Source organism: Eurypyga helias, unplaced genomic scaffold (genome assembly GCF_000690775.1).
Source record: "Eurypyga helias isolate BGI_N326 unplaced genomic scaffold, ASM69077v1 scaffold6104, whole genome shotgun sequence".
NCBI lineage: Eukaryota > Metazoa > Chordata > Aves > Eurypygiformes > Eurypygidae > Eurypyga > Eurypyga helias.
Window position 1 is genome coordinate 42,019 of NW_010244312.1, and position 21,022 is coordinate 63,040.

Sequence of the window (21,022 nt, forward strand, 5' to 3'; positions counted from 1 at the left end):
CAAGCTAAAAATGTGAGCCTGTGCCAGCCACATGATGTTCAGCTGGGCCAGGTGCAAGGTCCTGCACATGGGTTGGCAGTCCTGGTACAATACAGGCTGGGGGATGAAGGGATTGAGAGCAGCCCTGCCGAGAAGGACCTGAGGGTGCTAGTGCACAAAAAACTGAACATGAGCCGGCAGTGTGCGCTGGCAGCCCAGAAAGCCAACCGTATCCTGGGCTGTATCAGGAGAAGTGTGGCCAGCAGGTCGAGGGAGGGGATTCTGCCCCTCTACTCTGCTCTTGTGAGACCCCACTGGAGTACTGTGTCCAGTTCTGGGGCTCTCAGCACAGGAAAGACGTGGATGTGATCCATTCAGATGCCACAATCCTCCTAGACTAGTGAAATTACATGAGTCCAGAGCAATTCTTCCAGTGGTCAAAGCAAAGAGGCTTAAGCCTCAGATGACACCTGTTAAGTTTGTACCCAGAGTGCTGTTACAAGCAGGATGATTAAACAGTGGTTCCTGCCACGTGCCATTTTTGAATGTTCTCAGCTTTGGATTTCTGGAGCTTTTGGACTTTAGTTTATTTCCCAGTGTTAAAATGTGTTCAGCTGTGTTCTTGTCGAAAGAATTCATTAGGTCTTCTGGAAAGAGTTAGCTTCCTTTCCTGTTGCAGGATAGTCAAGCTGTGTGCTATCTGGTGCATACTATAGAAAGCAGAAGTTAACCTGCTCTTCATTCTGGAACTGAGAAGTTAAAACTTCCTTTAGGTTTCGGCTTCAGCATGGAACTGTAGATGATGGGCATTTGCCAGGAAGACATTGGAAGTACTCCTCAGGTCTCTGCAGTACTTCAGCTGTTGCCTGCCAGTTCAGGACTTTGCAGGATTTCTGGTTTAATACATAAACAAAAGCTTTCGGCATTTCGTATTGTGTGTGAAAAGAAATATTGTAATTTGCTGTCTAATTTTTACGTGACCATACAGTTCCCAAAGCAAAATATTTATCTTTGTTTCTTTAAATATTTATTTTGATTTTATTGTTGCTGCTAATATTCTGTATTAATATTTAGCCAAAGCTGGTGGCAAAATGCATGAAGAACTTTGCCAGACAACTTAGAAAAGATCTGAGGTTGAGAGACAGAATAAAAGATGAGTGTATTTTTGGTACTTCTCTAACTTCACCCAGGATTTTATTTCATTCATCCATCTGGTCTCTGGAATGAGTGCAGTGAATTTGATTAAAGGAAATGAGGCTTATAAGTCTGAACCAGCATGCTGGCAGATCTGATGATGCTTCTGCGTCATTTAGCCCCTGCAGTTTTAGTCTCTCAGTGTGAAGCAAAGACGATGAAGGATAATTCCATTAATATAACTGCGTTAATACGTTAATAAAATAACTTTGAAAAATAAAAAAAGCTTTGCTGTCCTTTAAAAATAGCTTTTTCTTTTATTGTTTCTAATCTTTAGATAAAAAATGTGTGACTACATAAAAATCTACCTATAATTTGATCTGTTGTCTGAATTAGACGAAACTATTATGTACCTGCTGTGTAGGCCTCCAATTCATAGGTTGTCAAAATTATTGTGGAGTTTGTCCCTGAAACCCGTGAGATGAGGAGCAGTCCGATATGGTGTCTAGCTTTGTGTTGGCACCAATGGGAAAAATAAAATTGGTCAATTTTTGAAAGATGTAATCAAGAAAAAGCTCTGTGGCGTAGGCAGGGGAGAGCACGTTATCAGGAATTGTCATTTCAGCCTGTATGACTTCTGGAGTAAAAAATACCGGATATTTTTGGCCTTATTTTAAATGTTTTTCTGGTCTGTTAGTAGACTAATTGTTCAAAGACTCTGAAATAATTTTAACTGAGCTGTTTGAATTCTCACTGTTGCACAGACAGGTATGGTGCGCTGCGATACAGCTGTGGGAACCCCCGACTACATATCGCCCGAAGTTTTGAAATCGCAAGGGGGTGATGGTTATTACGGACGGGAATGTGACTGGTGGTCTGTAGGAGTTTTCCTCTTTGAGATGCTAGTTGGTAAGTAGGGGTTTGTTCTGCGAATGGCATTATGGTGGAGTCTCTGCTGTGCCTTTAGCTGTGCATCGCGGCGAGGGGGCTGGTTGTACCTCACTACCGAACAGCTGCGGGGCGATGCTCTTGTTTTGTTCCTGTTCCCCTTGCTCCTTGTCGCTCCTCTGCTGCGGCAGCTGTTTGCGTGCTTGCTCAGTGACTCGGTTCAGCCTAAACCTAATTCTTAGAACAGTTGTAACTGGGGTCAGCTACCTCATCGTCTCCTGCATGCTTGTGCTACCTCGGGGACAGTATGGGGTTTTCAGGGGTGCAGAGATGGGAAAGCCAGGACAGAAGCCCCTTTTTTCCCCTCTTTTTTTTTTTTTTTTTCCGTTTTCTCTTTCATCTCCTTTCTTCTTTTTTTCCTTTTGTTTTCCTTCCCGGTTCCTCCTTTTATCCCCCAGCACTAGCACTGGCTTGGTCAAAACAGCTCTGGAAGTATAGCTTGAGTCTTTCTTTTATGCTTGAGTCAGGATTTTCCAGTAAAATACGTTGTACTGCTATGGCAACTAACACAGAATATGATCTATTAAAGAGATGAGTCATCTGCATCTTAAAATATAGTGAGGATCAGTATTATAGCCTAGTAGCAAAATACTGATTATAGAAGGATGGAATTGAGCATATAATTATTAAAAATCCAAATCAGCATGTTTTGAGAATACTGCAGATCTGATGTTTCTGGTATCCTGAGCCAGGAAAGACATTTGGATATATGAGGCTATTGCAATCTCTGTCTCTTTCAGATTTAAGGCATTTTGACTTAGAAAAAGATGTTTTATAATTAATAGTCTCTTAAACAACTCTAGCAATAAATACAATTTTTCAGTTATTAAAATACTGCACGTAGTCATCGAGAATGTTTTCTCAGAGCCTCTCTCCTATGTTTGTTTATACAGAGGGAAGATTTTCCCCTTTTTCTTATTTTAATTAAAAATTTTTTAAAGTGAAAGTGGAGGGGTGTGGTTTTTGCAGGATCTAGGTTATATGAGGAAGCCTGTACCCAGTTAGGATAAAAATCCGTCTACCTTTCAGTGCAACACACTCTGGTGTTATTCTGAGGTTTCAGTATGGGTTGCTAAGCTTATGGTTTTTATTCAGCGTAGTTATTCCTAGAGTTTGGAGATGTCTGTTGGAAAATTTCTAATATTTCATTTTTCCTCCCAGAGTACCTCTTGTTTTAATACTGGAAGCTATACTGTTTTTACTAATTTTGTTGGTTTGTTTTTAGTACTCAACATCATTCTTTCCCATGTGTTTACTCTAGACTGAAAAGTTTGCTTTCATTAACTCTGTGATTTTTCACACATTCTGATGGCAATGAAATAACAATTCTGTTTCTGTTTCAGTTTTAGCCATTCCCTAATCCTACACGTGATTAACACTGTATGCTTTCAGCTGCTTGTTCAGCTGTTTGTTGGTGTTTTGGGTTTTTTTTGTTTCATATTTTGTTTGTTTGGGTGGGGTTTGGTTTTGTTTTCGTTTGTTTGTTAATTTTTTTTACCTCTGAAATGGATATATGATTTTCTATCTATGCAGTTATCTTGAAACGTTAAAACCTGGTTCACCATTATACTGGTAATTTTAAACACACAGCCTAGTTATGCCCTGTAATTTTTTTGTTTATTTGTTTTTGATTTTCTATCTATGCAGTTATCTTGAAACGTTAAAACCTGGTTCACCATTATACTGGTAATTACAAACACACAGCCTAGTTATGCCCTGTAATTTTTTTGTTTATTTGTTTTTCTCCATCATATTCCAAGCTCAGCTGGATTTCCTGTCTGGTAGCACCAGCATAGCTTCCTTCAGTGACTTGGTTTACAAACAGTATTTGAGGCACAGGTCAAATTCATTTGACAAACTGTCTAGAAAAGCATGCAGCTTCTCTTACATAACGATAAAGCTTTTCTGGTCCTTGTGTTTGAATTAAGAATAACGAGATTATTCAAGACAGATCATCTACTCCCACATACATATTGTTAAGTGACAGGCACTGGTAAATGGTTTGTAGTATTTGGTACAGGTTAACTTTTACCTTTGTTTGAACCCTTATCCTTTTATTATCCTGTTGTGTTTTTACTGTGATCAGAGGGCTGGAGCCCCTCTGCTATGGGGACAGGCTGAGAGAGTTGGGCTTCTTCAGCCTGGAGAAGAGAAGGCTCCGGGGAGACCTTATTGCCCCTTCCAGTACCTGAAGGGGCTACAAGGAAGCTGGGGGGGACCTTTTACAAGGGTCTGTAGTGACAGGACAAGGGGTAACGGGGTTAAATTGAAAGTGGGGAGATTTAGATTAGATCTCAGGAAGAAGTTCTTCCTGGAGAGGGTGGTGAGGCACTGGCACAGGTTGCCCGGGGAAGCTGTGGATGCCCCATCCCTGGCAGTGTTCAAGGCCAGGCTGGATGAGGCTTTGAGCAACCTGGTCTAGTGGAAGGTGTCCCTGCCCATGGCAGGGGGGTTGGAACTTGATGGTCTTTAAGGTCCCTTCCAACCCAAACCACCTTACAGTTCTGTGACTATTGATGATTTCTTTTTTTTCACCTTCAACAACCTGTAACAGTGTTAGTGTTGTTACTTCCATTCTCAAGTAGCCTTATCAGTTTCAAGATCCCATTAACAACAGTTGTTTTTTAAAACCTTTGTGGACTTTCATTGTTTTCTCTGGATAATCTTACTTGGTTTCTCCATATCCCACACACTAGTAGAAACTCTCTTTTTTTGTTTGTGTTTGCATATCAGATTCTGCTTCATGTCTTCTAAAACTTACACATTAAAAAAGAACAGAAAGTGGGGTTTTTTTCAGTCTTAGTAAAGATGGATCATTAGCGAAAATGGCACTACTCTTTGTGTGCTTAGCTAAAAGCTAAAATGTTGGTCAGGGGAGGAATCCTAACATTAGTTCAATGATTTATGGCATTTGTGCGTTTTTGAATGTACCTAGCTTTTGAAATGCTCAGTACCTTGTGGGAAGCCTGCAGTCGAGCAGGCTGCCTGCCCTGCCAGGGCATCCCCACCAGCACACAGCACACCGGGAGGGATGCAAGGGCCTAGCCCACAGGATTGATCGTTCACCTCCATTAAACCTGTGGTTACTTGGGAGAAAGGATTTATGTAACAGTTGCAACCTCTTGAGCGGTGACCCAAACCTTGTGTATATTGAGTGTTGTCAGTTAACTTGAAAGGAAAATACCTTTATCCATGCTGATTCTTTTCAGTTGGCCCAGTTTCACCTTTCTGAAGGACATTTGCAAAGAAACCAGACTCAACTGCAGCCTGTGCTGCCAGCCTTTGGGTGAGAAAGGTCTATGATTTTAAAAGCCACCTGCCCATGTTAATATGGGCACCCAAGCTAATATAATTTGTCAGTCAACAAGATTCATTAATTTGGGATTAACAGTGCAGTAACACACTGTGAAGGCTCCTGCTCAGAGCTGACTTGCCTTAGGCAGCTGCAGGAGTAGGTAGCATCGACCTCTGTGCCTCTGAAACAGCCTTCGGTGGATTCCCTCCAACAAACGTGCGTTTGCAAATCTTTAATGGGTTTTGGTCCGTTATACCTGTGGAAGCTCTTGAAGATGGGGGTTTATGTCGGTGTCAGCCATCATGTAAATTAGAAAACACAGTCCTCAGGTACAAGAAAAGATGTAATTCACTGGGCAAAACTTTGGTAGTGATATGCAGGATGGAAAACAGTTTAGTTTCCTTCTGCAAAATGCCTGTGTTACAAATATTTTTGGTGGTACACATTATTTTGTACCCTGCCTTACATATTTTTTTTCTTTTAAATCAAAGACTATTTTAGGTAAAGCTGCTTGTAGTCCTTTTCTCTGTATCTTTTTTTTTCCCCAACTTACATGCCTTGACCATTACTGGAGATCACAGACCATTTTCTATTTTATTTTATTTTCTATTTCTATTTTATTTTCAGGTGATACTCCTTTTTATGCAGACTCGCTGGTAGGAACATACAGTAAAATTATGGATCATAAGAACTCGCTACATTTCCCAGATGATGTGGAAATCTCTAAGCATGCAAAGAACCTTATCTGTGCCTTTTTAACTGATAGGTAAGTGCTCTTATTATTCTGGAACTGTTTTTATTTTGGATGGTAGTAGTCCACGTACGGTGTAAAAATTAATCCCTTCCATTACTTCTTCTAATCTCTGTTCAAATCTCTTCTGCAAAATCTCCTGCTCACTAGCTTTTCTTTTGGGGTGTTTTTTCCAGGTATTGTACGTTATTTCCATGAGCAGTTCTGACAGCTCTTGTTAACGACACAGTTTGTGCCAGAGAAATCCTTCCAATTGCTCTGCATAACAGTAACAAACCTGTAAGGCTGAAAGTAATCTGTAAGCTCCAAGGCAGGGACCAAATTGTTGTGCTCTGTGTCTGCGACGGCATTGCTTAAAAAACTGAAAGCAATTGCTTTTATGTAAATAAGCATGTATTTATGGAGTTTGTTTAAGCTTTCTTAAAATGTCTGAACTTCTTTTCATTTGCTTTGTTGTATTAATTGAGAAGAATAGTAACAAACCCCCAAGGATACTGTTTTGGCTATAAATAGATCCTCAGCTCCCTTGGTGGAACCAAGCCGTTGATTGATATTAAGCTGTGTGAGCTTGTTCTTGACCTGAACACTCACTTCCTTTAGTTTCAGAAAGCAGACATCATCATCCATTTCCTCGATTTAAAAGATCACTGTAGGTCCATAATTAACTCTGGAGCAGTGGTGCCTCCTTACGCTTTGCTGCAGTCAGCTGAACTTGGCTAGAGCAGAGAATCTAGCCTTTATGGAATGAGGGTTTAGGGGGAAAAAAATGCCTTACGGTGGGTTTTGCGTTCAGAGAGAGACTGTTTGCTCTGTTGAGCAAGCTTGTGGTTACTCAGGAAGGATGTGCTTTAACAGCATTTCTCACCCTTAGCAGCTTTAGGGTAGAGAGAAAATACGGGTAGAATTCAGTAATGTAAATGCGGCGAGGTGTACTTCCACTACGTGTGTCCGTCTTCCTGTTTCTGTTTAATACAGTCCTCGGGTGATTTATTTGAAACAGATGCCTTCTTTCCGTGTGCGTGATCGCTGCTGAAGCACTGAAAAAAGGAAGAAGCATCGACCCTGTGATTTATTACTTCTTTTACATGCATTGTTTTAACGTCCTGCTCTTGTAGATAGTTTTAAAGAGAGACTACTTCCGGTCAAACTCGAAGTTTCTTGTTGCACTTAAGATTTACTTCACTGCAAATGCTGGCAAAAGATGTGTCAGGGTTAGTTATGGGGCAGAGGATAGAATTAAAGTATTTATTTCAGGCCAGCTGTGAATAACTGTTTTGTGCAGTAAGTTAGACCTTCCTTCACTTGCGTCTTACGGTTTGTCATGTGGTTTGGCAGCCACAGAACTTCTGCAGTTCTTTCTCCCGAGGGTGTTGGGTTTTTGTTTGTGTTTTTAGCTTTTTCTTCGTTTTTGCCTCAGTGCTTGCTTTCTTGCTTTACTCCCCACGTGGCAGACTCCAAATTCTGGACATTTTAGCCTTGGCAGGGAGAGTGCATGCTAAGAAACAGAGTACATTTTATATAAGAAACTACAGATCAGTGGTTGGTGGTTATTTAATTTTTATTTGACCATTACTGTGGCGTCCACAGACAGTCTTTACTGAAAGTTTCTTTGCTGCTTATGAGCAAGTCAGATTTTAAATAACAAGAAAGAGGTGCTGTTTTTTCCTAATGTGAATTTGGCGTAATTGCTGTGTTTAGGGATGTGCGACTTGGGAGAAACGGGGTAGAAGAAATAAAGCATCACCCTTTTTTCAAGAGTGATCAGTGGAACTGGGACAACATTCGAGAGAGTAAGTAAACTAGTGTAAAGGTTCTTTTGTTTTAATTCAGTGTTTGCAGTAGTAGAAATTAAAAGAAAATGAGGCTGTATAAAGCCAGTAACTTTTTTATTGAGAATCTTGCTCAAACCTCCATATTTATAAAAGCTCTTATCAGGGAGGGTGTTTTCTACTGGAATTATCCTCATCTTTATCACGCTTTTAACATCCAGATCTGCTCTTCAAAACAGAAATCTGTATGTTTTAAAATTCTGACTAAAAAGAATGCATGTTAGGTTCTGTTTGTGGATTTTGTGGTTTTGTCTTGGATTTTTTTGTTGTTGTTTTTAACCTTCTGTAGTTAAGACAGAAGTTTAACAGTGGTCTTGCCAGTTTTACTGCTTTTCATTTAAGGCATAGTGAACTTGATAGCTTTGGGAAAATAAACAAAGTATGTCAGTTCAGATCACAAGTTTGATTGTAACTTCTGAAGTCATCGATTTACTGAAGTTTCTTTGAATGATGATTGTATTTAGCATTCTGTTCTCAAATGTGATTACCTTAGCAAATACATTTTGTGCATTAGCTATTCTGTGCATTAGGCAACTAATTTAAAAATAGATTTCTGTAGAAAAATTGTTCACAGTACTATTTACAGATCTGCTGCATAGTTAATACATACTTAACTGGCATGGCCCAGTTATAGGCTTTTTAACATTGTAGGGATACAAGTATATAGCAAGTGGCTGAATCTTGGAGTGAAATTGATGTTTTCTCCCATTTTTATAGCTGCTGCTCCTGTTGTGCCTGAGCTTAGCAGTGACATAGACAGCAGTAATTTTGATGACATTGAGGACGACAAGGGAGACGTGGAAACCTTTCCAATCCCCAAAGCCTTCGTTGGAAACCAGCTGCCTTTTATAGGATTTACCTACTATAGAGACAATTTGTATGTGATACTTTGATACGCATTTTTAGAAATGCACCTGCAGGTTTTTATTATATCCTATCCTTTTTTTCACTTTAGGTAACATCATTTCTTCATTGCTTTGTATTAATTTATGTCCAGTTGTGAAGATACAAAATACAGAATTTAAGTAGACTATATAATTTGCTACTATTTTGGTTATTTTGATAATGTGATTAAACACTGGATTTTTATATGCAGACAATAATATAGTCTCTTAAAAATCCTTTAGGGTTAAAATACTGATAGATTTGTAATTTAGTTCTAAAATGGCTTTTTATTAGCAACTTTAGAAAAAAGTTTACACAACACAATAGCTTGCTAGGGCTCAACTTGAATAGTTAAGAAATAATTGTACTAATTAAAAAATTATAAGCTGCTGTGGATTTGAAAACATTGTACTCCATTTAAGAAAAGACTCAAATCAGACAGATGCACTCACGCTGAAATAAAACAAGTTTCATTCTGAGAATAGTGTAGGAAAAATTAGGACTTGACAGAATTGATTAAAGTGAATTGATTGGCAAGGTTGCCAGAGTTGGTGAAAACTTGAATAAGAGCTGGAGGGATTTGGTTTTGTTTTTGACAGGTTGCTAAGTGACTCCTCTCAGTCTTGCAGAGAAAATGAATCCGTGCAATCTAGTAAAAATGAGGTTAGTGCCTTTTTTTCAAAAGTATTAATGGTATGATTAACTAATTTTAAGTCTGTTAAGAAAAGAATAAATCTATAATCAGTTTCCAAGAAATTTTCGGGGGGGCTTTCTGTTGTCTAATGGTCCTCAATAAAAATGGTGTTTTCTATTTACAGGACAGCAAGGAGGTAAGTATACTATTTGAATTATGGAAGGAATCAAAAAGTTCCTACATACATAATTTGTGTGAATGTGAAATATCTTAAATGTTTATTCACCACAATGTTAACAGTAAACAGTTGTGTTTTGAAACAGCTGTACTCCAGCATTAAGGTGCTACAGTATAAATATGGATGAATACAGGTTTTTCTCAAATTCTTTTGGCATCTAGGATCTGTTTGGAAAACAAATGTGTAAGGCTCTGTTTGCCACAAACAGTATCCTTGGGAAGGTTGTGAATTTTGGCTCCACGCTTGGCTGAGTGATTCATGGCTGATTTACTCAGAATTTCGAAAAATAAATTGTCACCTACAGTGATAGAGGAATGTTTAAATCCTGCTCTCAGTTGAAGTGAGTGTATGGAGCATGTTTATCCAGCTTTTGAAGGTCGACAGTTGAACTTTAATATGCAGGTGACAGGAGAATGCTGTGGAATTTACTTACTTCATTATGTTACTTAAACATCTGTATTATTGAAGTGTAGGTAGCATATTGTTCACATTTCTTAAAGCTTCTAACTCCTTTTCAAAGGGTAAAGAATATGTAAAGGAAATGCATTATGTATTGACCAGCATAAATGTAAATGCAAATATTTATTAGACTGCACTTCCTTCCTGTCATTGCTGAGGAGATGAATAGTTCTAGATATTGCTGAACAGATGAATAGTGTTAGAGTTTCCCATTTAAAAAGAAATGCTACTGCCATTTAAAATACATAGTGTCACATTTGTGATGTCTGCTTTATGTTTTGGTAATAAATATAGTTGGTGAAATTTTGCATTTCATTTCTGGTAACTTTTTTCATTCGTATTATCTCAAGCAATGAATCTACAGTTTTGATGTCCCTTTCAGTGTCCCTGTTCTGGGAATCTTCTAATTGTAGCAATTATAAAGTGTTTTGGAAAACCACATTTCTACATGTTGTGTATGGGGGTTAGAGGAGGAGGGGAAAGAGAGGAAAAGAAATGCAATTGAAAGCCTTGAAGACATGATTCCAAAACTTATTATTTATAATTAATTTCATGAATTTTTTTGTGCTTGACTCACAATTTCTTTTTAATATTTTAGTAAGCCAGACAAAGCATTCCCAAACTTGAAAACCATTTGCTAGCTTCTCTATGTGTTAGACTAAGAAATTATTCTTCTCTGTGTGAGGTCAGTGAGCCTGCCTACTAATATTCTCTGAATTTTGTCCAATTTGCTCATGAGTCCCCCTTCTTGGTTTTTAATTTTAGTCAGAAAAGACTATCCCAAAAATTCTGCTGCAGTGGAAAGTCTCTGTCTGCAGAGAAGGAGAACAGTGAAGGACCAGTAACAACATTTTTGCCCATCGAAATGTTATGACTCACAGTCTTGGCACGCAGTTCTGCGATGGCTAGATACAGTGGAGCATGCAGCAAATTTCGTTGCTATGGTTCTGTCTGTGAAATCGTGAGGATGCCTTGTAACCACGTAACTATCTAGTGACCGTTTAAAAATAATATAGTGGAAGATTGAATTAATTTTCCTCGCTTTCCCTTTTTTTATTGTTGTTTAATAGAATTCCGCTTGTTTTATGTGATACTATTTTGATGTGAGCCATGCTTTTTTGACATTTTACACAGTTTCAGAAAAAACTAAGCAAGCTAGAAGAACAGCTCAGTAACGAACTACAAGCCAAAGATGAACTAGAACAGAAGTACAGGTGAGACTGTTCTGACATGTTTGGTATGTTTATAAATAAGTTACACCTTTTTGGTTTTGAATACTTTAAAGCACTTTAATCCACTTTAGGGATTTTCGACCCCGCTAGCAGACCTCGCAGTAAATTGCTGGCTTAATTCTCGCTGCTCCTGTGACCTCTGTGTTATTTTGGTAGCCCCTCCCACCCCTCTCAAACTTCCGTAAGAATCTCTCTATTGTTTGAGTGATTTGAAGCTTCATGTGATTGCTGAAAATAGAGTACCTTATATAATGGGACCCATCTAAACTTTCTAATTTCTGTATAATCAGCAGGGTTTAAAAATATTTTTCAAATTTCTTCAGGTCTACCAATACTCGTTTAGAGAAGATAGTGAAAGAGCTGGATGAAGAGGTAAGTCCATAGTGATTTTTTTTAATTGGAATTAGAGCTAACATTTGTGTGGAAATTCATGTGTTTCCTTAGGGAACAGCGAATTACTTTGGAGTAGCTGTGTATTTATAGCAAGTAATACCATTTCTTGATATTCACAAGCATGAAGTTGTTGTCACCACTAAAATAATTTCATTATGATTTCTGTACTGTAACTACACATTTATTCCCAGAATCTGTTCTTTATTGTGTTTTTAATTCGGAAGACAATGTGATATAAACATCTCCTATACAATTCGAAAAATTGAAGATGTGAGAGTGATGTTGCCAGAGGTGGAAGACCATTCTTTCCGTTGTTCAGACGGTGTCAGTAGAAGGACCCCATTTCTTGCTCAGCTTTACACCATAGTGCTACTAGAAATTTGTCATGTCTTCAGAGGATGTGTGCAACTTAATGTATTGCTTATCCAGGTGCCTCTCAAGACCTTACATTCATTACATGGATGTTCCTGTGCTTCTGGAGTGGCTGCGAGGCAGGTCTGCCAGATTGGTCAGATACAGATGACCGAATGGTCTTTTAAGTTGTAAAAGCTCCTGGCTATGGTCATCCTGGGCTGGATTTGACCACGTGTTCTCATACACTGTGTTTGCACAGGCAAATAGACTGTGTCTTTCTCTGTTGTAAACTGAAATGTGTGCGGGAGCTGTCTTTTTATCATATCTACCACCATTCTGTAAGTAATTAGCGGTGCTTTTGGTTTTTAAATCTATCCAGATAACTTCAAGGAAAAATGTGGAGTCTGCAGTCAGACAGTTAGAAAGAGAGAAGGCTCTTCTTCAGCATAAGAATACAGAATACCAGAGAAAAGCAGAACACGAAGCAGATAAGAAGCGCAATTTGGAAAATGAGGGTATGTTGAACCATGGCTGAAGGGTCTTGTGTTGATGTGGGTTTTTAAAAGATAAAATAAACGAATTGTAGTTCAATTTGTAGCTTTTTCATGACAGTGATTAACAATGTTGAATTGTTTTTATTGTAGTTAACAGTTTGAAAGACCAGCTTGAAGATTTAAAAAAGAGGAATCAGAACTCTCAAATATCCAATGAGAAAATCAATCAACTACAAAGACAGGCAAGCTAAGTTTCTATGTGTATATTTTAAAATAATAGCTGTTTTGTTAGTAGTGGAGGGAATTGTAATGGAGTTTTAAAAGCTGTTCTTTCTTGTCGTGTTTTGGTGTTAAAACATAATCTTAAAATACACTCATTATTTCTTTAATCCATAAAATCTAGTATTCTGGAGTAGAAATGGCAGTTTTCATTTTGTAATTGTTTCTGAAGTGTGTTTTTTATCATCTGTAGTTGGATGAAGCCAACTCTTTGCTGCGATCAGAGTCTGATACTGCAGCCAGGTTAAGGAAGAACCAGACAGAAAGCACGAAGCAAATCCAGCAGCTGGAGGCCAATAATCGAGAATTACAAGATAAGAACTGCCTGCTAGAGAATGCTAAACTCAAACTGGAGAAGGACTTTCTCAATCTGCAGTCAGCTCTAGAATCAGAAAGGAGGGATAGAAGTCATGGATCAGAGATTATCAGTGATTTACAAGGTATTCCTACAAGTGGGCTGCAGTTAAGCTTGCTTCTCATTTCAGAAATAAAAATAGGTGTTGATGATGTTATTTGAGCTTCACATTGTGACTAGATGAGCATGCTGTCCTGTACTGTGTTCTGTGTGGGCACACATTTCTGTGTTCTTTAAGTATGGGCACACATTTAAGAGAACGCATTTGTTAACATTTACAGTATGTTATTGATAACTTCTAGAATCACCCTGAAGAAATGTTCTTAGTAATAAGTAGAAGCTGTTACATATGAAAGTTTTTATCTCTAAGTAGGTACAGTACATTCTTTCTCCACACGCTGCCCAGCCTCTTTGACGGTTTGGTCATTTTTAGGTCGAATATCTAGCCTGGAAGAAGAAGTGAAAAGTGGCAAGAGTGCATTAGCCAAACTGGAAATGGAGAAGAGACAATTGCAGGAAAAACTTACAGATTTAGAAAAGGTAACAGCACTTCTGAGTGTGCACTGGTGTTACATTCTTACGGAGTTTTTAAATTTGCACTTTTACTGCTTGAGACAGACCGATTTTTTTTAATTATTTTTTTTATTTTTTTTACAAAATCTGTGCAAAACATAAACTTTGTTTTCAGTGTTTATTCTTTTTTTTGTTTTGGTTTTTTTGTTCTTGTTTGCAATATGACAAGTGGGGGGAAAAAAAGACAGGATTTCCCTTAAGACCATACTACATTATTACTGAAATACATGAACTCCAGTGTGTAGCGTGTCAGTGCAGAAGTAACATTTAGTTTCATCTGTCGGTCTTTTTTTAAAAATTCTCAATATTGCCAAAAAATAATAAATGTTCTGCCGATACTTTCTTGACAAATGTGTCACGGAAACAAAAGTGCTGAAAAAATTCTTCAGTAAACTTAGTCTTTGAGCCACTCTTCCTACAGAATGTTGGTTGTTAAGGCAGTGTTTCTATAATTGTTGGCAACTGGGGGTGTCATTGTGCGTTTTTGGAGCGCTTTGCCATCCAGAGAAAGACATTTGTAGAAATGAGCTCTCAGCTCTTCAGAGTCTGTGTTTTCTCTTCTGCTCTTAGCATAGTTCTAAGCAGTATGTTGCCATTTTTGTCCCAAATTTTGTCTTCAACCTGGATTTCTTCTTGAACAGGAAAAGAGCAACATGGAAATAGATATGACGTATAAATTCAAAGTTATGCAGCAGAACCTTGAGCAAGAAGAAGCTGAACATAAAGCCACAAAGGCACGGTTAGCAGATAAAAATAAGATTTATGAGTCCATAGAGGAAGCAAAATCTGAAGCCATGAAAGGTATGATTTGACACCACAGTTGGACTTAGGCAGAAATTACGCAAAGTACACAATACAGTCTTTTAATGCTGGTGGAAGCCTAAGGCTTCGTTCCTCAATTCCACTGTTCTTTTAAAATACGGTTTGTGTTGAAAAAATCAGTTATAGTCCCTTTGTCCTTGCTTTGCTAGGTTAAAGACACACTGTTCTAGTTTTGGAGTAAAACAGGTTCTCCATTGCACGTACTACTAACTTATTTTCTGTGCTAGTGTATTCTGAATTAATTTTTCTTACATTACTAAAATGGCTTGAAACATTTTTGTTGAGACCTTACGTGTTCCTACTCAGTATACGCATACCTTTTCCTGTCTTCCTAAAGAAGATACATCAACAACATAACAGTTTAAATATGTCGACCAGATAGGAGTTAGAAACAGCAAAGCCTTTGCTAGGCTTCCATAGTCACTGTGCATATACTGGTGCACCTCATGACCATTGAAATATTTTAGGGATAGTTACCAAATGATTCTAGAAGATAGGTCTTCGTTTTGATTTAAATGGCTTATGTTGATTGCAAAAAAACATTGCTTTATTTAAAAAGCTACCTACAGATCCTGCCCTTCCAGTTGCAGAGCACTCACAAAAATGTTGAGCATGCAGATGTTAGGAAGAGGCACAAATGATTCAGTAATAGTGGCTGAATCACGTGGCATATCAGGTTCCAGAATAGCTTCAACTCTTGATATGATTTCAAGTTATCACAGTCAAAGCAACACTTCTGGAGTTTTAGATGGATTATTTTGAAAAATACCCCCCTTTTATCTGCCTCAGGTGTGTTGCAGACTGGAACTTACCTTGAAACTTAAAAGTGGGACATGGCTATCAGTCAGGAATGTTGCACAAGCATCCTCTGGGTGTGGGTTTGCTGTGAAGATTCTAACAACACTTTCCAGCAATCCTTCTGTTCAGTCTTAAAAGGATAAATGTGTTGCTTATAGTTAACATGGGATAGACATCCTCTCCTCCCATCACCCTCAAAAATCCCCTGTTTACACTGCCTGATGCCTTAAATCTCTTATTTCACAGAAATGGAGAAGAAACTTTTGGAAGAGAGAGCTTTAAAGCAAAAAGTAGAGAATCGGTTGTTAGAAGCGGAAAAGCAGCGCTCAATGTTGGACTGTGATCTCAAACAATCACAACAGAAAATCAACGAGCTCCTTAGGCAAAAGGATATACTAAATGAAGATGTAAGGAACAGTGACAAAAGAAACCTTATTTTCAATGTAGTGATATATTTTCCCTGTTACATCTATTTTTCAGGAATGTTTGTGAATGAAAATGACAGCAACTTTTCCCTTCTCTGTATTTGTATCTTTTAAAAGCCTACTTTATGGAGTGTGGTTTCATTCTTCTGAAATACATCAGCATTATTGATCTTAAAGTTTTTCTTCTTTTTGTAAAATGTAAAATGCTGTGAGATTGACATGGAAAAACTAGCTTATTTGTTGTGTGCTAATGCCTTCACTCAGGCAACAGCTCTCACAGCAAAAGATGTGAGCATACTGTACAAAAACATAGAGGAAGTCAATAAGAGACACTGTTTAAATGTTGCTTTCCTGGGTAGGTCTGTAAAATTCACAGGTTTCTCTTTCTTTTTCAGGTAAAAAACCTGACGTTAAAAATAGAGCAAGAAACACAAAAGCGCTGTCTCACTCAAAATGACCTCAAGATGCAAACGCAACAGGTCAACACCTTGAAAATGTCAGAGAAGCAGTTAAAACAGGAGAATAACCATCTTCAGGAAATCAAATTAAGTCTGGAAAAACAGAATAATGAACTCCGGAAGTACGCAGAGTTGCTTTATGTTTATCAGTGGTGTTACTGATTTGTAATTGGTTCTGGGCAAAAGCTGAGAGCGAAAGTGATTTTTTTAAAAATTTGCTGCACAGAATATGCTGTTCTACAGTGCAAAACTTAATTGTGGCTTAAAGTATTTTACAGTGACTAGTTGAGATTTGCCCTAGGGATCCAGCATGTATAGATTTGTAGTAAGAGATGTTCGTTCTCCTGAAAATAAAACCCCCAGCTTAAACACAAGAGTGTGAGGACTTAACACAAAATCTGGGCACTTGGGGTTGGTTTTTTAAATGACACAGGACTTAGTGAAGAAGAAAGTTGCTGGTGTTACTAGATCAGGAGAGCTTATTAGAGTTGGAAATGAATACCAGTACAGGGCGGTGAAGTACAGCCATTGGAAATACACCCTGCTAAAGATGTTTAAACACGTCTGTGGGACCTTCAGATAGGAGTTGTGTTAAATCCCAGGAGTTCTTCAGGGCCTCACAAGTAATATTTGCACCTGATAGTAAATAAACATTTTTTTACATAAAGAACATTGGTGTGTGTGACCAGACCAGTTCAGCACGTATATCAGATGCATCTCATTCTTAGCTCCTTTATGACTTCTGATGGTTTGTGTCCTTGTGCTTTACCTCTTCTGTCAGCGAGATGCAGTTACTCACGCAGAAGGCAGCTCCACCTGACGGTTGCTGTGATGTGAAACACTGGCAGAAATATTTTCTTTGTTATGGGACTGATTAATTGACTTTCGGAGTTGTTTTAGTAACAGATGAATTCAAGGAATTACGCATGTCAAAGAAGACAGGCATGTTTTTACAGACTGAGCTCTCGCAAACGAGACACCAAACAATCTGTCAGATCAGTGACGTTTTACAGGGAAATAAGATTCTGTCAGTGGCTGTTTGCTTCATCTGTGTCTCTTTCTGGTTAAACTGTGTGACACTGCTGTAGTTAAAGTGTTAACAGCATTAAACTGACTTCTTAGGAATGCAGTCTTCTCAGCTGTACAAATGAAAAAGAGAACTTTGTACCCAGAAGAAGCCTCAGGTTTAGGTGCTGATCACGCTTTGGTCAGGAAATGACTGAAGATGTGCGGTGTGATTGCTGCCTTTTCACTGGTTTGGAAGATCTTCCTATCTTTCATTTTAAAGTATGTTATTCCTTTCTAGGGAACGTCAAGATGCAGATGGACAAATGAAAGAGCTTCAGGACCAACTTGAAGCTGAACAGTACTTCTCGGTGTGTTTTATGCTGCTTTATTTTTGTACTAATGTGTTTGCTATCGTTAGCTTTTATTCTTCCTCCTCAGCCGTCAGGCATTTGACACCTCTAACTTTAAGGCTAGCTTTTTTCTTGGTTCTGTCTTCAGGCTTGTCTGCAGCCTTGTCTTCATCGCTCCCTGATTACTGAGCAGTGTGAAAGCTCACGTTAAGAAATCTCCCAGCTTTGGAAGGCAGTCCCAAACACACTTTAGAGGGAGGGAGGAAGCAAGCAGTTAATTCCTCCTTTTCCACAGTGGAAATAATTTTCTGTGTGTTTCCAGCCTTTTGCATTCAGCATCTGTGCCATGCTGCGTGGCAGAGAGGAGCTGTAGTCTCAGAATCACTTGGTGTGACAAAACGTGTGAATTTAAGGCTTGGAAGGACATTTTTGTATTACAGCCAAACTGTTGGGAGGTTTTGCTTTATTGTGGTAGGGTACAACAGAGTCAATAGGCATTGTGCTTAAAGTGCCCGCTAGCGTAGGCATGCCACTTGGTTTAACAGTGCACAGCCAGGTGCAGTGCAGGTAAGGGCCAAAAGGCTTGCTTCAGAATTTGGGGAAACCTAAGATTTTTGCTACGGTCTTTACATCCGTGAGGAGAGGGACAGTCTGAAGTTTCAGTAGATCAGGAAGTTGTACACATTGAAGGAGAGAAAGTGAGATTTGAGGTGAGTTGACTGCGGTGGATAGGCCGGAGAGGGACAGTCTGACTTGAAAGCCCTGCAGTAAACCCTCTTGCAGTTGTCTGTCAGTTTGCCTTACTCAGGCATCTGAGTGGACAGAGCACTATAATTTTTCATTCATTTCCTCTAGAGCTCTAGATTTGCATCCATTTAACAAAATTGTAAACTTCAAATGCTTTTCTAATCTGTTTTTCCCTTCCTCCTATACTTCTTTTTACTCTTTAACTGTTGTCTTGTTTCCATGATTGTATGGTTAAACTCTAAATTCTACACAATTTGCCTACATCACACAAAGATTTAAAATAGTAAAGAAAAATAAATTAATGATTTTCCTTGCTTCTGATACTTTCAATTTTCTACCAAACAGTGATTTTTCACATTCAGAGTCTCTTTAACAGTATGTTTACAAGCATATAAATAGTCTATCACGTGTCTGTCCATTCATAAATACGCAAGTTAATAAAAAGAACAACAAAGGAAGTAAAAGAACTGAAACATTTGGGAATGAGGGTGATGTTCAGTTAATTTTAGAGAAGGCATTGCACGAGGCCACAATTAGACTCTTATTGAGAGTGTGGTTAAAGAATTGCATACAGGGTCATCTTGTATAATATTTTGTTTGCTTTCAAGCTAGAAAATGCAAGCCACGTCCTTATCTTTCAAATCTTAAATTCTAGACTCTGTATAAGACACAAGTTCGTGAACTGAAAGAAGAATGTGAGGAAAAGACCAAGCTTTGTAAAGAAATGCAGCAAAAGATACAGGAGTTACAGGATGAGAGGTAGGTTTTACTAGTTGTACTACTGATACGTAAAAGGTGAGGATGGCTTTTTGGTGTTGGGTTGGTTTTTTGTTTGCTTTGGGTTTTTTTTTGTTTGTTTGAAGTTGTTAACTTATAACGACAATTTGCAGAGATTCCTTGGCTGCTCAGCTAGAGATTACCTTGACCAAAGCGGATTCAGAACAACTTGCGCGTTCCATTGCTGAAGAGCAGTACTCTGATCTGGAAAAGGAGAAGATTATGAAGGAGCTGGAGATTAAAGAGATGATGGCTAGGCATAAGCAGGAGCTTACTGAGAAAGATGCCACCATAGCCTCTGTGAGTAACACGAATCGTTGTTTTTGTAGAGGCTTACATGAGCTTGAGTTTTATTTGCAGTTTGAGTTATTCCTTGGTATTTACCATACTTTGAGGTGATATTCAACTATACCTGGCACTCTAAATTTTTTTCATTTCATTCATAGAAAATAATGTTTTACCATGTTTCTCCCATGCATCTCTGGTCACTCTTTCTTCTGTGCCCCTACCCCTCTTACATCTAGTCCTCTTAGCCCAACTTCATTCTGCAGCGTTTTATTCTGTCCTGTAATGCTTTCACGTGCGATACGAGTTCTGTTATGTGATGCCATGTGCTTTTTGTTGTGCAGCTGGAGGAAGCAAATCGGACGCTAACCAGCGATGTGGCTAATCTTGCCAATGAGAAAGAAGAACTGAACAATAAACTAAAGGAAGTACAAGAACGTATGTATTCTCTGAAACCAGTTTTGCTCTTTAATAGCACTATTTCCTTTTGTAACGAGCTTTCATAGAATTCTTTTAACTGCCTTGCTACAGAAATCACAAAGCTAAAAGAAGAAGAAGCAAATGTAGGAAATATTAAAGCACAATTTGAGAAACAGTTGTTGAACGAGAGAACACTGAAAACCCAGGTAAGCAAATGTATGTAAATGAATGAAGAGATAATGTACAAGAATCAAGTAATTTTAGTCGAAAACTGTCCATGGTAAAGCATCTATATGTACCGTTAATCCCTTATTCTTTTTTTTTGCCCCTGAAACAAAATATATCGAGGGGGTTTTTTTGTTTGTTTTTACTAAGTAGACTAAGTGTAATGAAATTCATCCTCATGAGTTTCATAGAGGAAACTCCTAATCCAGATGCAGTCCACCAGCAAAAATCATAATTTCAGTGAAATGAATGCATATTTTATTGGCTTCCATCTTGATTTATATTCCTCTGTAAAATTCCATCAGACAGTGTATTTTTTAATTTTAATCCAGATGAAAAAGGAAGAGAACATTTAAATGAGTAGAAGTGTTCACAGCTAATGCTTGCTTAAAGTGAAAATGGCATCGTTGTCTTCTTTTTGATATACTATATTGAATTTAAATGACTCTATAGTACTGGATATGCTGAGGACTTAGGTTGCAGTTATATTCAAAGTGTCTGGTCGTGGATAGGAGAGAAGACTTTATTTCTTCACAATATAACTCTGTGTGTTTATTGGTGTGGTTTTTGTAATTTTTTTTGTTTCCCCTGGGAAGGCTGTGAATAAACTGGCCGAGATCATGAATCGGAAGGGTCCAGTCAAGCGTGGAGCTGACACTGATGTACGGCGGAAGGAGAAGGAAAATAGGAAACTGCATATGGAACTGAAGTCTGAACGAGAAAAGTTAACCCAAATGATGATCAAATATCAGAAGGAAATCAATGAAATGCAGGCAGTAAGTTCCTTTTGCAAATATAAACAGAGGTAGCATATTCTGTAATTCTCATTGAATTGATGCAGGCTTTAAGGCAGCTTATACAGTCTCTGTTCCTGA

The 21,022-nt window shown here is 38.3% G+C and overlaps 1 protein-coding gene across 1 annotated transcript in view; it reads left to right on the forward strand.

Annotated features, from left to right (window-relative positions):
- Window positions 1–21,022, forward strand: part of ROCK2 (Rho-associated, coiled-coil containing protein kinase 2) — a 50,842-nt gene that overhangs the window by 22,421 nt on the left and 7,399 nt on the right. Inside the window, exons 5-25 of the mRNA XM_010149700.1 lie at window positions 1,878–2,022; window positions 5,984–6,122; window positions 7,806–7,897; window positions 8,654–8,813; window positions 9,421–9,484; window positions 9,640–9,651; window positions 11,287–11,366; window positions 11,708–11,756; window positions 12,511–12,646; window positions 12,776–12,867; window positions 13,098–13,344; window positions 13,693–13,799; window positions 14,474–14,633; window positions 15,699–15,859; window positions 16,273–16,457; window positions 17,642–17,711; window positions 19,096–19,199; window positions 19,331–19,517; window positions 19,847–19,940; window positions 20,034–20,128; window positions 20,744–20,923. Of these exons, the coding sequence (XP_010148002.1) occupies window positions 1,878–2,022; window positions 5,984–6,122; window positions 7,806–7,897; window positions 8,654–8,813; window positions 9,421–9,484; window positions 9,640–9,651; window positions 11,287–11,366; window positions 11,708–11,756; window positions 12,511–12,646; window positions 12,776–12,867; window positions 13,098–13,344; window positions 13,693–13,799; window positions 14,474–14,633; window positions 15,699–15,859; window positions 16,273–16,457; window positions 17,642–17,711; window positions 19,096–19,199; window positions 19,331–19,517; window positions 19,847–19,940; window positions 20,034–20,128; window positions 20,744–20,923 (2,559 nt within the window). The remainder of the gene's footprint in view (window positions 1–1,877; window positions 2,023–5,983; window positions 6,123–7,805; window positions 7,898–8,653; window positions 8,814–9,420; window positions 9,485–9,639; window positions 9,652–11,286; window positions 11,367–11,707; window positions 11,757–12,510; window positions 12,647–12,775; window positions 12,868–13,097; window positions 13,345–13,692; window positions 13,800–14,473; window positions 14,634–15,698; window positions 15,860–16,272; window positions 16,458–17,641; window positions 17,712–19,095; window positions 19,200–19,330; window positions 19,518–19,846; window positions 19,941–20,033; window positions 20,129–20,743; window positions 20,924–21,022) is intronic.